At 41.7% G+C, this 12694-nt stretch overlaps 1 protein-coding gene across 4 annotated transcripts in view; it reads right to left on the bottom strand.

Moving 5' to 3' along the window:
• LOC120057186 (neuronal PAS domain-containing protein 2-like) overlaps positions 1 to 12694 on the bottom strand; it is an 81415-nt gene that overhangs the window by 10248 nt on the left and 58473 nt on the right. For 2 of the 4 annotated variants that reach the window (XM_039005665.1, XM_039005667.1), the window contains exons 8-16: positions 7220 to 7333; positions 6116 to 6234; positions 4973 to 5055; positions 3444 to 3550; positions 2966 to 3113; positions 2612 to 2696; positions 2165 to 2294; positions 1836 to 1945; positions 1640 to 1720 (exon numbers count right to left, since the gene is read on the bottom strand). In XM_039005665.1, coding sequence (XP_038861593.1) covers positions 1640 to 1720; positions 1836 to 1945; positions 2165 to 2294; positions 2612 to 2696; positions 2966 to 3113; positions 3444 to 3550; positions 4973 to 5055; positions 6116 to 6234; positions 7220 to 7333 — 977 coding nt within the window. The remainder of the gene's footprint in view (positions 1 to 1639; positions 1721 to 1835; positions 1946 to 2164; positions 2295 to 2611; positions 2697 to 2965; positions 3114 to 3443; positions 3551 to 4972; positions 5056 to 6115; positions 6235 to 7219; positions 7334 to 12694) is intronic. The other 2 variants (XM_039005668.1, XM_039005669.1) reach the window with 2 other exon arrangements.

The following is a 12694-nucleotide window of genomic DNA, read 5'->3' on the forward strand; positions in this document are numbered from 1 at the left end:
ATACCAGAAATGTTCCATACGTACAAAAAGCTGATTTCTCTAAAATTTTGTGCACACATTTGTTTACATCTCTGTTAGTGAGCATTTCTCCTTTGCCAAGATAATCTATCCACCTGAGGTGTTGCATATCAAGAAGCTGATTAAACAGCATGATCATTACACAGGTGCACCTTGTACTGGGGACAATACAATTCTTCTCTGAAATGTGCAGTTTCATCACACAACACAATGCCACAGATGTCTCAAGTTTTGACGGAGTGTGCAACTGGCATACTGACTACAGGAAGACCACCAGAGCTGTTGCCAGACAACTGAATGTTAATTTCTCTACCATAAGCCGCCTCCAATGTCATTTTAGAGAATTTGGCAGTACGTCCAACCAGCCTCACAACCGCAGAACACTTGTAACCGCGCCAGCCCAGGACTTCCACATCCAGCTTCTTCACCCACAGGATCGTCTGCGACCAGCCACCCGGACAGCTGATGAAACTGTGGGTTTGCACAACCAAAGACGTTCTGCACAAACTATCAGAAACCGTCTCAGGCAAGCTCATCTGCGTATTCGTCGTCCTCACCAGAGTCATGACCTGACTGCAGTTTGTCGTCGTAACCGACTTCAGTGGGCAAATGCCCACCTTCGATGGCCACTGGCACGCTGGAGAAGTGTGCTCTTCACAAATGAATCCCGGCTTCAACTGTACAGGAAACTGAAATGGCAGACAGCGTGTATGGCATTGTGTGGGCGAGCGGTTTGTTGATGTCAACGTTGTGAACAGAGTGCCCCATGGTGGCAATGGGGTTATGGTATAGGCAGGCATAAGCTACGGAACAACGAACATAATTGCATTTTATCGATGGCCTTTCGAATGTACAGAGATACCGTGATGAGATATTGAGGCCCATTGTCGTGCCATTAATCCGCCACCATCACCTCATGTTTCAGCATGATAATGCATGGCCCCATGTCGCAAGGATCTTCATACAATTCCTGGAAGCTGAAAATGTCCCAGTTCTTCCATGGCCTGCATACTCACCAGACTTGTCACCCATTGAGCATGTTTGGGATGCTCCTGATCGACGTGTACGACAGCGTGTTCCAGTTCCCACCAATATCCAGCAACTTCGAAGAGGAGTGGGACAACATTCCACAGCCCACAATCAACAGCCTGGTCAACTCTATGCGAAGGAGATGTCACGCTGCATGAGGCAAATGGTGGTCACACCAGATACTGACTGGTTTTCTGATCCAAGCCACTACCTTTTTTCAAGGTATCTGTGACCAACAGATGCATATCTGTATTCCCAGTCATTAGAAATCCATAGATTAGGGCCTAATTTATTTATTTCAATTGACTGATTTCTTTGTATGAATTGTAACTGAGTAAAGTCTTTGATAATGTTGCATGTTGCGTTTATATTTTTGTTCAGTGTAGAATTTAAACATCTATATTTACATCTAAATTATGATCATCCTAAATGACGTTGGTGTAGTCTAAAATCAAGTGGGTGTGGAAGCATTTCACGCAATTGAACGAGGAAGTAAACCAACAAACAAGAACAAGCCGTCATAATACTGTGAGACTACAAGACAAACAGTGAGTAGGCAGGCAGGTGACAGACAGGAAAACTCAACACCAACCATTGCAGAGTGCTGGCTGCAGGTAGGAGAAAGGGGGAGGCTTAGTTGGGGAAGGAGGTCAAAAGAGTTTAGCCCCAAAGTCTACAAGGAGAAGGAAAACAAAACAGGGAGTTGAGCTGGATCCTGGATGCTACCTCCGGGCTAATGTTCTTTCACATGTATTGGTTTTTCCACTGGCATAATGAGGTGAGCTGACCTTTGCACTACTGGGTGCGAGTCTGGACAAATTCTTCTCTGTCCCAGCGATGGATGCAGACTGCTGTGATGGTGTGCAAGCATCTGTGTACCGCAAAGATGAGTTGGCTGCTGGGAAAAATGTAGCAATAGGTACTGTAGAAGGTTATGCATACTTCATAATTAACCATCTAAATTCAAAATAGTATACATTAAGTAAGTGTGCGGTGGTGCAGAGTTTGGATTAGGGTGAGAGTGGTGTTGTATGGTACAGGGTTCAAGTCGGAACGGACCGATCCAGTATGGGGGTATTTGGGTTAGCTGGACAAAGAGAGCAGCAGGGGGACTCACATGCCGTGTCGGACAGGGCCGTGTGGGAGGACTTCCGGGAGCTGTGGGAGGACACTGAGCGTGCCCCGCTCATCCTGTCAAGTTCGGGGGGGTCCAGATTGGGACAGATGTCCAGGTACACCTCCTGAGCCTGAAACACACAGGATAGAGGAGCATTAAGTACTGACAGCACTAAAAACAAGATTTGGAACACATCTGCTTTAACCCTGAATTCACACAACAGCCTGACACTGGATAGCGCCATATTTGCATGGCAATTCACCATCCCATTCAGTTCTGAACACTGACATAGGAGTGGGAAGTAAAGCACTACTGTACATGATTACTACAACTGGAACTCGACTTGGTAAAATGGCTCCGCATTATGAAACTTGAATACTGTATGTTATTGTAACATTCTTCACGATTCATCATTTATATTTGATCGTAAGAGTCTCTTCTTCATACCTTCATGGATGACGAAGTGGCCATGTCAGGGGACGTCTCCTCCAAGCCAAACTCTCTCCTCCTCTCCGCTCGCACCTCCGCATAACTACAAGTCCGTGAAAGAGTGCAATAGAAAGAAAGATCAAATGTCAAATGATCTGCCCATAAGTCAAGCTTTCCCATTATATTCATCCTAAATGTACAATATCAAATGACAGACAGATACCACAGACCCCTAATGCAGTAGATAAGGTTCAATAGCTCTACACTAGACTGATCTTGAACTATAGGGAGGCGATAACTTTCTCACCCTCAGGGGGCGTTAGAATATACAATACCAAACATGACAGAGAGAGACAGAGGAATTAGGTTTACCTGACGACTGTGTGAGTGCACACTATGAACTCTGGCTTGGAGTTCCACTGGTGGTATGTAATGTAGTAGTGTGTCTGGAGCCAGATCCACTGCTGACCCTTGCTTAGAAACCGATAGTAGCAGGATTTACCCTTCCCAAACTGCATTACTGTGAAGACAACACAACACAGAGGGATGTTTTCAGCAGTCAGACATATACAAAGCACTACACCACACTGCCCTAGTTCACAGTGTACAAGGTAGGAGATGTTTGCATCATCCTAAAATATCAGGGCAGGGGTGAAAAACTCTAAGCAGCCTCATAGTTCCAGGCATTTTATGCTCATTGGCGAAGCAGAAATAGAAATGTAACTACAGCAGGATGACCTATTTCTGTGAAATGGCTGCCTGGATCCTGTGGTAGTGAGGGAGAGCGAGATAGGGTAGGAGAGGGGGAGGGGGGGGGTGAAAGAGAGAGAACGTGGAGAGAGTTGCTTACATTGCTTATGACACCGCGATATAAGCTCCAAATCATCCACATGATAGTAATCATAGCCAGAAGTCCCAAGAACCTCAAAGGGCAAGTACCCGATGACTGGTGAAGCTCTGAAGAGAGAGAATAATCAAGATATTAAACTGTTTTATGACAACAACAGACTGGTTAAACTGGGACAATAACTACAGTATTTATTTTGTCGGAATTTACCATTTTATAGCCTGGAGAGAATAACTTGATTGATAATTCCATAACTACCTTAACAAGTACATTGAAAAATTCATAAACATTATGATTAAATAAACCTAACAAGTCTGTACGATCTCAAGCACACAGGGCAATAGAATCTCATCTTATGCATACTGATATGACACATTGATAGAATATCACCTAAAAATGGCAATGTTGTATAATCACAGCTATGATTATGACTTGATTTTGGCTCACTTGATGCATTTCATTCATCAATGCTCAGTTAAATCCATTTAGCCTAGGCCCCCATAAGCCAAATTCAGAATGGCATGCAGGTCACATTATGGAGGCAGCCATTCTTGTAACCCAGCACATAGCACAGTAGATGTCCAATTATAGCTCAGCAGAGGACACAACGTACAATTTCCTCCCCTGGTTTTACCCAATAATATATAAACCCTGGATTGCTGATGCTATCTATTGGCCAATGAGAGGCTTTGAAGCCACCGGTTGGCCATATTGGCACTCCCCAGAAGAAGCAGACGTCCATAGGAATTAATGGAATTCTACAGTATTTCAATTAAATGTTTCAGAGACAGAATTACATGTATTTAAGTATTTTTGTTGTTGTAGTGGGGACATTAACACTAGTACTTGCAAATAATTATACTTTAAGGAAAATGTTTTTATATATTTGTTAATTTTCTATTTTATGTTCAGCTCACATCATGTAATTTAAATGTATGCATTAATGTGTCTGTAATAGAATAAACGTGAAAAAACAAATTTTAATGGATTTGATTTGATACTGCAGCGCTGGTGTCATGAATGATAGAACGTAGCAGTCTGAGCTGTTTCTTACTGGGCCGTTATCACTTGGTGTTGCAGACTAATCTTGGGGCTCCCTGTCACTATCCATGGCATGGCAGCAGGTTTAAAGGCCTTACTGGGTGAGGAGGCCCGGCCACATGGTGGAAACTAGCACAATCAGTCAGTCACGCTACTAGCAGCACCAGCAGTCTGCTGATCACTGAGCCTGATCACCCAAAGCCAATCAGATGGCAAGTAACCAAGGGACACACAGCGTGGCAGTATGACACACCAGTTAACAGAGTTTACAAACAACAATATCATGTTAATGCCAACATAGGGAAAGGAGAGAACAGCAGTTGTCCTCTTAAATCTATGTGTTCCTGTAGTGTTAAAGATGTGCAGCCTAGAGGATGTCATTAGATGGGCATCGATGATAGTGTAGCTTTCCATCAGGCTATGAAACGTATCAAATTAAAGACTGATAACAGATGGAAGACAAGATGTTAATGTTTCTCAGCTCCTCTTACCTGTGATCTAAGAACAGGAACTTCCATTCAAGGCTGTGTCTGGATGTGAATTCATCACAGGGACCTTCCACATTACACAAATCCTGGTCAAAGAAACAAAAATATTAATTTAAGACCAGTCCTCAAATCCTATAAAACCTATTCTACCTTGGAATTATAAAAAGTTCTATCTGTGAAAAGTCTAGATTTGAGTTATTGAGCATCAAAGCATCAGAACTGTTTTGCAGTGATGAATTCCTCATGAAACCCCTCACCTTAAAGGTAAGAGTACAGAGTATCAAAATCCTGGGACATTTGTAAATGTGTTTTTTTTTAGAGGAGGAAGTTGTAATTGTAACATTGTTTTTCTCAAAAGTGGATCTGGTTTGAGTAAAAAGGTTATTTCATAGTAAAGTAATTTATAAATTTAGAGAATACACTTCCTTCAAACCACATTATCAAGTACATTAATTCATGTTCACCATATATTTGTTAAAGCCATAGTTAACTAAAATGACAAATAACTAGGAACATTGATGAAGCTTACATCTGTATCAGTAAACGTATATAATTGTCTGGTCTCTGATGCCCATAGTAAGCAAACTATTTGCTAGTTATCCATGAAATGTGCAAAGTTTATATTTTTGGGTGAAATACTCATTCTATGGGAAGTTTTCGTATTGATATATAGAATGATATCAGACAAAACAACAATGCCTCTCCAATGGGCCTTAAACATGTTCCAAGGTACCTATATTTATTTATGTTAGCCAGAGCCATTCTTCTGCAAAACTGGTTGCAAAAGAGGGCTATCGCATAAGATATCAAGGACTTGGAAGTCAAGGACTTGGAATTATAAAGTTCTATCTTCAAAATGTATAGTTCTGACATATGGAGTATTATTCAAGTCCCAGATCTCAGAACTGTTTTGTGATGTCTTACTCTTTCATGACTCAATAAGTACATGACTTTACATGCATATAATATGAAGATTCACAATGGAAAAACCTCTAAAACAGGCCTTACAAGGATTTTCAAAATGTACTATTTTCTGCTCCCTGTTCAACACTTTTCCACCGTTCTTTACACGTAATATCCACAAACATAAACCCTCTGTTCTCAAATAGAATCAGCAAAGATTTAGCAAAAGAAACATGATCTTACCTTTAAAAATTGTGGAGTGACTAATCGTACAGTGGCAACAAGGCAGACCTGCTCTTCCAGCGATGACGGCAGGGTTTTTGGTAATGTCAAATCAAACCCGTTACAAGAGGATGTAGGCACTGTCAGAAACAACAGAAACAACAGTCACTCTAAATATCTCACCAGAGGACGGATGTAGGAATAGCAAATATGAATGAACAACTACAATCCATTAGGTGTATTACAACAGTATATTATAGACACTGAGTGATAACCATCAACCCCACACAGGTATATCTGTTACGAGAGGATGTAGGCGCTGTGAAACAAAGTCAACTGTGTTTCCTGGCCACATCAGTATGTGCTGGGTTTTTTGTCCTTGCCTCTTTAATCACACACTAATTGGAGAAAGGAAAATCAGCAGGACTGTGGCCCCTGAGGACTGGAGTAGTGATCTCCAGCTAAGAGTCGAGGGTAATGGCAAATCAGACAAAAAAATCTATGATTGGCCGTGTGGGGTTATTCTACGAGTGCCAAATATCTTTACATAATCTTTCCATCTCAACACACACTCTGGTGACCTTACTATGGCATTATGCTATTCAAATGACTGGAAGTCCCGCACTTTAAAGAGTATGGAAATACCTAACAATACGGAGTGTCATTTCAGAAGAGAGGGAAACACTTCCTCATACGTCTAATTTTCCAGTCAATTAGCCTGATATTTGAATAGTGATCAACAATGAGATATGCAGTTCTGAAACGGTTTAAAAACCTGTTTGATTGTCTGCCTGCTTTGTCTTGAGTAAGTTTTCATGACATAACATCTGGTTTATGGCACAAATCTTCATTCCAAACTTAATAGAATGCAGAGGTTGGCCTTATTAATATAACTACATAGTTAAGTGTCCTTTTATCAGTTTGTAGCTCAGTCAGTAGCTAAAGATGAAATGGCACATAAAATACAGATGATAATCAATAGTTCTGGCTGCTGACAGGGAAAGTCACTTCTGTTGTTATGCGAATATGTCAAGAAAACAAAGATTTGGGAACTAAAACATTGCAAAGTGTTACACAACATTCCAATGTCAAGTGATCTGGAGGTAGAAAGACAAAAACACTCACCATTGTTATGAAACTTCAAATCTCCGACAAATTTAACATACTCATATGTAGGCGGTTCCTTTGGGTGGCTGTTTCCTCTGGCTAAATGACAGCAGAACTCAATGTGTGTCTTACCTGGAAAAAAAGAGCAGATGGGAGTTAGCTGGAGTGTCTTCAATAAAACACAATGCTCGTCGTAAAGAAACATTAATTGAGATTTTTTTTTACTGCCAAAGCAAATAACCCATTACCAGGTTATATTTAGACATCCTCTATAGGCTCTTCCTTTCTTAGATACTTTTATATATATCTATATATATAGTGTATGTGGACATCCCTTCAAATGAGTGGATTCGACTATTTCAGCCACACCCGTTGCTGACAGGTGTATAAAATCGAGCACACAGCCATGCAATCTCCATAGACAAACATTGGAAGTAGAATGGCCTTACTGAAGAGCTCAGTGACTTTCAACATGGCACCGTCATAGGACGCCACCTTTCCAACAAGTCAGTTCAACAGATTTCTGCTCTGCTAGAGCTGCCCCGGTCAACTGTAAGTGCTGTTATTGTGAAGTGGAAATGTCAAGGAGCAACAACGGCTCAGCTGCTAAGTGGTAAGCCACACAAGCTCACAGAACGGGACCGCCGAGTGCTGAAGCGCGTAAAAATCGTCTGTCCTCACTACCGCAACACTCACTACCGCGTTCCAAACTGCCTCTGGAAGCAACGTCAGCCCAAGAACTGTTTGTCGGGAGCTTCATTAAATGGGTTTCCATGGCCGTGCTGCCGCACACAAGCCTAAGATCACCATGCGCAATGCCAAGCGTGGGCTGGAGTGGTGTAAAGCTCGCCACCAATGGACTCTGGAGCACGCTCACGCTTCACGATCTGGCGGACGAATCTGGGTTTGGCAGATACCAGGAGAACACTACCGGCCCCAATGCATAGTGCCAACTGTAAAGTTTGGTGGAGGAGGAATAATGGTCTGGGGCTGTTTTTCATGGTTCGGGTGAAGGGAAATCTTAATGCTACAGCATACAATGACATTCTAGACGATTATGTGCTTCCAACTTTGTTTGGGGAAGGCCCTTTCCTGTTACAGCATGACAATTCCCCTGTGCACAAAGCGAGGTCCATACAGAAATGGTTTGTCGAGATCGGTGTGGAAGAACTTGACTGGCCTGCACAGAGCTCTGACCTCAACCCCATCGTAAACCTTTGGGATCAATTGGAATGTGAGCCAGGCCTAATTGCCCAACATCAATGCCCGACCTCAATAATGCCCCTGTTGACTGAACGGAAGAAAGTCCCCATAGCAATGTTCCATCAGCTAGAGGAAAGCCTTCCCAGAAGAGTGGAGGTTGGTATAGCAGCAAAGGTGGACCCAACTCTATATTAATGCCCATGAGTTTGGAACGAGATGTTCGACTGTAACGTCCTGACCAGAGTTCTTATGTGTTTTGCTTGTTTAGTGTTGGTCAGGACGTGAGCTGGGTGGGAATTCTATGTTGTGTGTCTAGTTCGTCTGTTTCTTTGTTCAGCCTGATATGGTTCTCAATCAGAGACAGCTGTATATCGTTGTCCCTGATTGAGAATCATATATAGGTGGCTTGTTTTGTGTTGGGGATTGTGGGTGGTTGTTTCCTGTCTCTGTGTTTGTGTTCTGCACCAGCTAGGACTGTGACGGTATGTTCTTTTGTTATTTTGTATAGTGTATTGTTTTGTTTTGATTAAATTCATTATGGAAAATTACCACGCTGCGTATTGGTCCTCTGATCCTTCTCGCCTCTCCTCGTCTGAGGAGGAGGACGACTTAGACTGCCGTTACAGAGACAAGCAGGTGTCTACATACTTTTGGTCATGTAGTGTATATCTTCTTGTAGTCTTCATGGTGCAACATGATAAACTCTGTTTTCAAATAGTTTCATATTTTATGTGAGTGCTGTCGTGTCTTTGGCATCATTAAACTGAAGACTTATTTATCAAATAACTCTGTAATTATTATTACGCGATTAAACTGATTAATCATGTAACTGTAATTAACTAGGAAGTCGGGGCACCAAGGAAAATATTCAGATTATAAAGTTATAATTTTCCTAATATAACTTTCAGATATTTGAATATCTGATCACTTGGTCTTCGACTTAATGAATTATTTACCTCATATTAGTCTCATTCCAAACATCGTAAATTGTTGGTTATCTGCACGAACCCAGTCTTCACTATGACTCATCCATACATAAATTGTCTTAAAATATTTATTTACTAACTAAGTAATTCACAGAAATGCATAAACAAACAGTAGATAGTTACAAGGAAATGATAACGGAGTTTCCCTAGTGGGATAAACCGGTATCGCGGCTTGGTGGACAAAAAGGGAAGTGGGGGTCGACTGAGATGAGACACTACAAAGTTGATAATTATAACAATTGAAATGCTAATCCTTTGCACATGAACGCTCACTCATTCGGGAATAATTGCAATCAATATATATATTTACACTCAGTGTGTCGTCGGGATCTCTGTTGAAAAGTTTGTTTCTGTTGGAGAGTTTGTTTGCCCTCTCTCTGTCGTGGGTAGAAATGGATAGTTCAGAGTGACATTCATCCATGTCGTTATAGAATAGATGTTTCGACGGTTGTCGGTCTTCGCGTTCAATGATACCGAATTCCTAGCTGCAGACTAGTAATTAATATCAAAGACTTGTTCTTATTCTGTCGGTATCGATAGTCTAAGAGTTTAACCACGTGGTATGGTTAAAAGATTCAGCCATCTACTCAAACCTTAGCTTATACTCAGGTTTATGGTCTCCTCTCAAACCTTGGCCCTCTCATAATTGAGGTAAACTCAGTCTGGTGATAGAAAACCCGGGTGGGGGTTTTATTCGGAAGAGCAGAAAAGGGCCTGTCCCAGGATGCCCGACCATAACTGTGCTCATGGGCGGTCCTCTGATGTAGTTAAACTCCAAAAGGGAATTGGAGTTTCCTTCATTAAACAGTCCAAAATCACATTACACAATTTCACAAACAGTATCATCCTCACTCATTCATCTTATACAACAATTAAATGTAAGCCTCATATCTGAGGCTATTATATAAACAGCGTCATGGTAATGTGGCCGTATTGTCTCCCATGAGTTTCACAAAATTGTACCAAATGGACCAGTTCGTAGCTGGATTCTTCACCGATCTTTTATACATTCTCCAGAACATAAATGTTGTTCGGACCTCAAGTTCTGTGAGGTGGAAGAAATTCCTTTGTTCTCTCTATGAAAACTCCCTCTCTCTCTATACTGTGGCCATGAGGAGATAATCTCCTCCAGGAATTTACGACCTGAGGTTGCTTGCTGTACCCAAAGAGGGCAACGTCATGACAGTGCAATGGATGAATCTCTGACAGAGCTGGTGAATCTCAGGGAAAAGAATGATGACAATAATTATTTTTGCCATTACAACTTCTGCTCCTCACAACTGCTGACAGCTCAGACATTTTGGCCTTTCTCTCATGGCTGGATATCACACAGCTCCCGGTGAATGGCATTCAACCCAACATAGTTTGTCTCAGTTGTCATAGGACAGCTCAGCAGTGTTGTTCCTACAGCTGAGGTTTTACTTGGCAGGGGAACGAGACCAGCGGGGGAGAGGACGAGGGGGAGTATGTATGTCACTGTGCCATCAACCCACTCTTACAAACTGAGCACTGATGATGTTCCAAATATTCTTCATCCAGACACATGGTCACAGTCATGTCATTTTCTAGCAAGTGCATGGCTCCTCTTTAAATGGGTTACCTTGGGTCAAGAGAATGCCTCCACTGACTTGTCAAAGCACTAGCTCAGATGTACTGTACACACTGAGGAGACTCACTGTATACAATTTTTATTAAGCCTCCAAACCCAATGTGTTGCTATTCATTAGACTGAAAATAAAGCATTGTGGCATTGTCAGGAGGCTGAGTATACCAGTGGCCCTGTGCCATTCTAACAGGGAGAGAAAGAGAGATCTGTGTAGAATGACACACATTTGGGAGTTAAAGTGCAGAAAAAAACATTCCTTATCAAACCAAGACTGATATCATCCCTCCATTGTTACATATATACGTGGATTCAAAGAGAAGTAAAATGCTTCCTCTGTGGTACTGTAAGCTCCAACTCAAGTATCGGAGTCCACTTATCCAAGAGTAGCTAGAAGTACCCGACATAATATATGTATTAGTGATGATCACTCAACTCAGAGCAACACACATTACCATAGCAATTGTCAACAGAATGATAGCAGCACATTAATCAAAAGAAAATTGCAGACTTCCTAAGCATTCCGTGTGTTAAACATGAGAAGCAGTGTTGTTTTTTGTTTTTATATATATATATATATTATAATTATATATATACAGTGGGGCAAAAAAGTATTTAGTCAGCCACCAATTGTGCAAGTTCTCCCACTTAAAAAGATGAGAGAGGCCTGTAATTTTCATCATAGGTACACTTCAACTATGACAGACAAAATGAGAAAAAAAAATCCAGAAAATCACATTGTAGGATTTTTAATGATTTTATTTGCAAATTATGGTGGAAAATAAGTATTTGGTCACCTACAAACAAGCAAGATTTCTGGCTCTCACAGACCTGTAACTTCTTCTTTAAGAGGCTCCTCTGTCCTCCACTCGTTACCTGTATTAATGGCACCTGTTTGAACTTGTTATCAGTATAAAAGACACCTGTCCACAACCTCAAACAGTCACACTCCAAACTCCACTATGGCCAAGACCAAAGAGCTGTCAAAGGACACCAGAAACAAAATTGTAGACCTGCACCAGGCTGGGAAGACTGAATCTGCAATAGGTAAGCAGCATGGTTTGAAGAAATCAACTGTGGGAGCAATTATTAGGAAATGGAAGACATACAAGACCACTGATAATCTCCCTCGATCTGGGGCTCCACGCAAGATCTCACCCCGTGGGGTCAAAATGATCACAAGAATGGTGAGCAAAAATCCAAGAACCACACGGGGGACCTAGTGAATGACCTGCAGAGAGCTGGGACCAAAGTAACAAAGCCTACCATCAGCAAGGGCATTGAAGATGAAACGTGGCTGGGTCTTTCAGCATGACAATGATCCCAAACACACCGCCCGGGCAACGAAGGAGTGGCTTCGTAAGAAGCACTCCAGCAGTCCTGGAGTGGCCTAGCCAGTTTCCAGATCTCAACCCCATAGAAAATCTTTGGAGGGAGTTGAAAGTCCGTGTTTCCCAGCAACAGCCCCAAAACATCACTGCTCTAGAGGAGATCTGCATGGAGGAATGGGCCAAAATACCAGCAACAGTGTGTGAAAACCTTGTGAAGACTTACAGAAATCGTTTGACCTCTGTCATTGCCAACAAAGGGTATATAACAAAGTATTGAGATAAACTTTTGTTATTGACCAAATACTTATTTTCTACCATAATTTGCAAATAAATTCATTTAAAATCCTACAATGTGATTTACAGGCCTCTC

Source organism: Salvelinus namaycush, chromosome 12, assembly GCF_016432855.1.
Source record: "Salvelinus namaycush isolate Seneca chromosome 12, SaNama_1.0, whole genome shotgun sequence".
NCBI classification, from domain to species: Eukaryota; Metazoa; Chordata; class Actinopteri; order Salmoniformes; family Salmonidae; genus Salvelinus; species Salvelinus namaycush.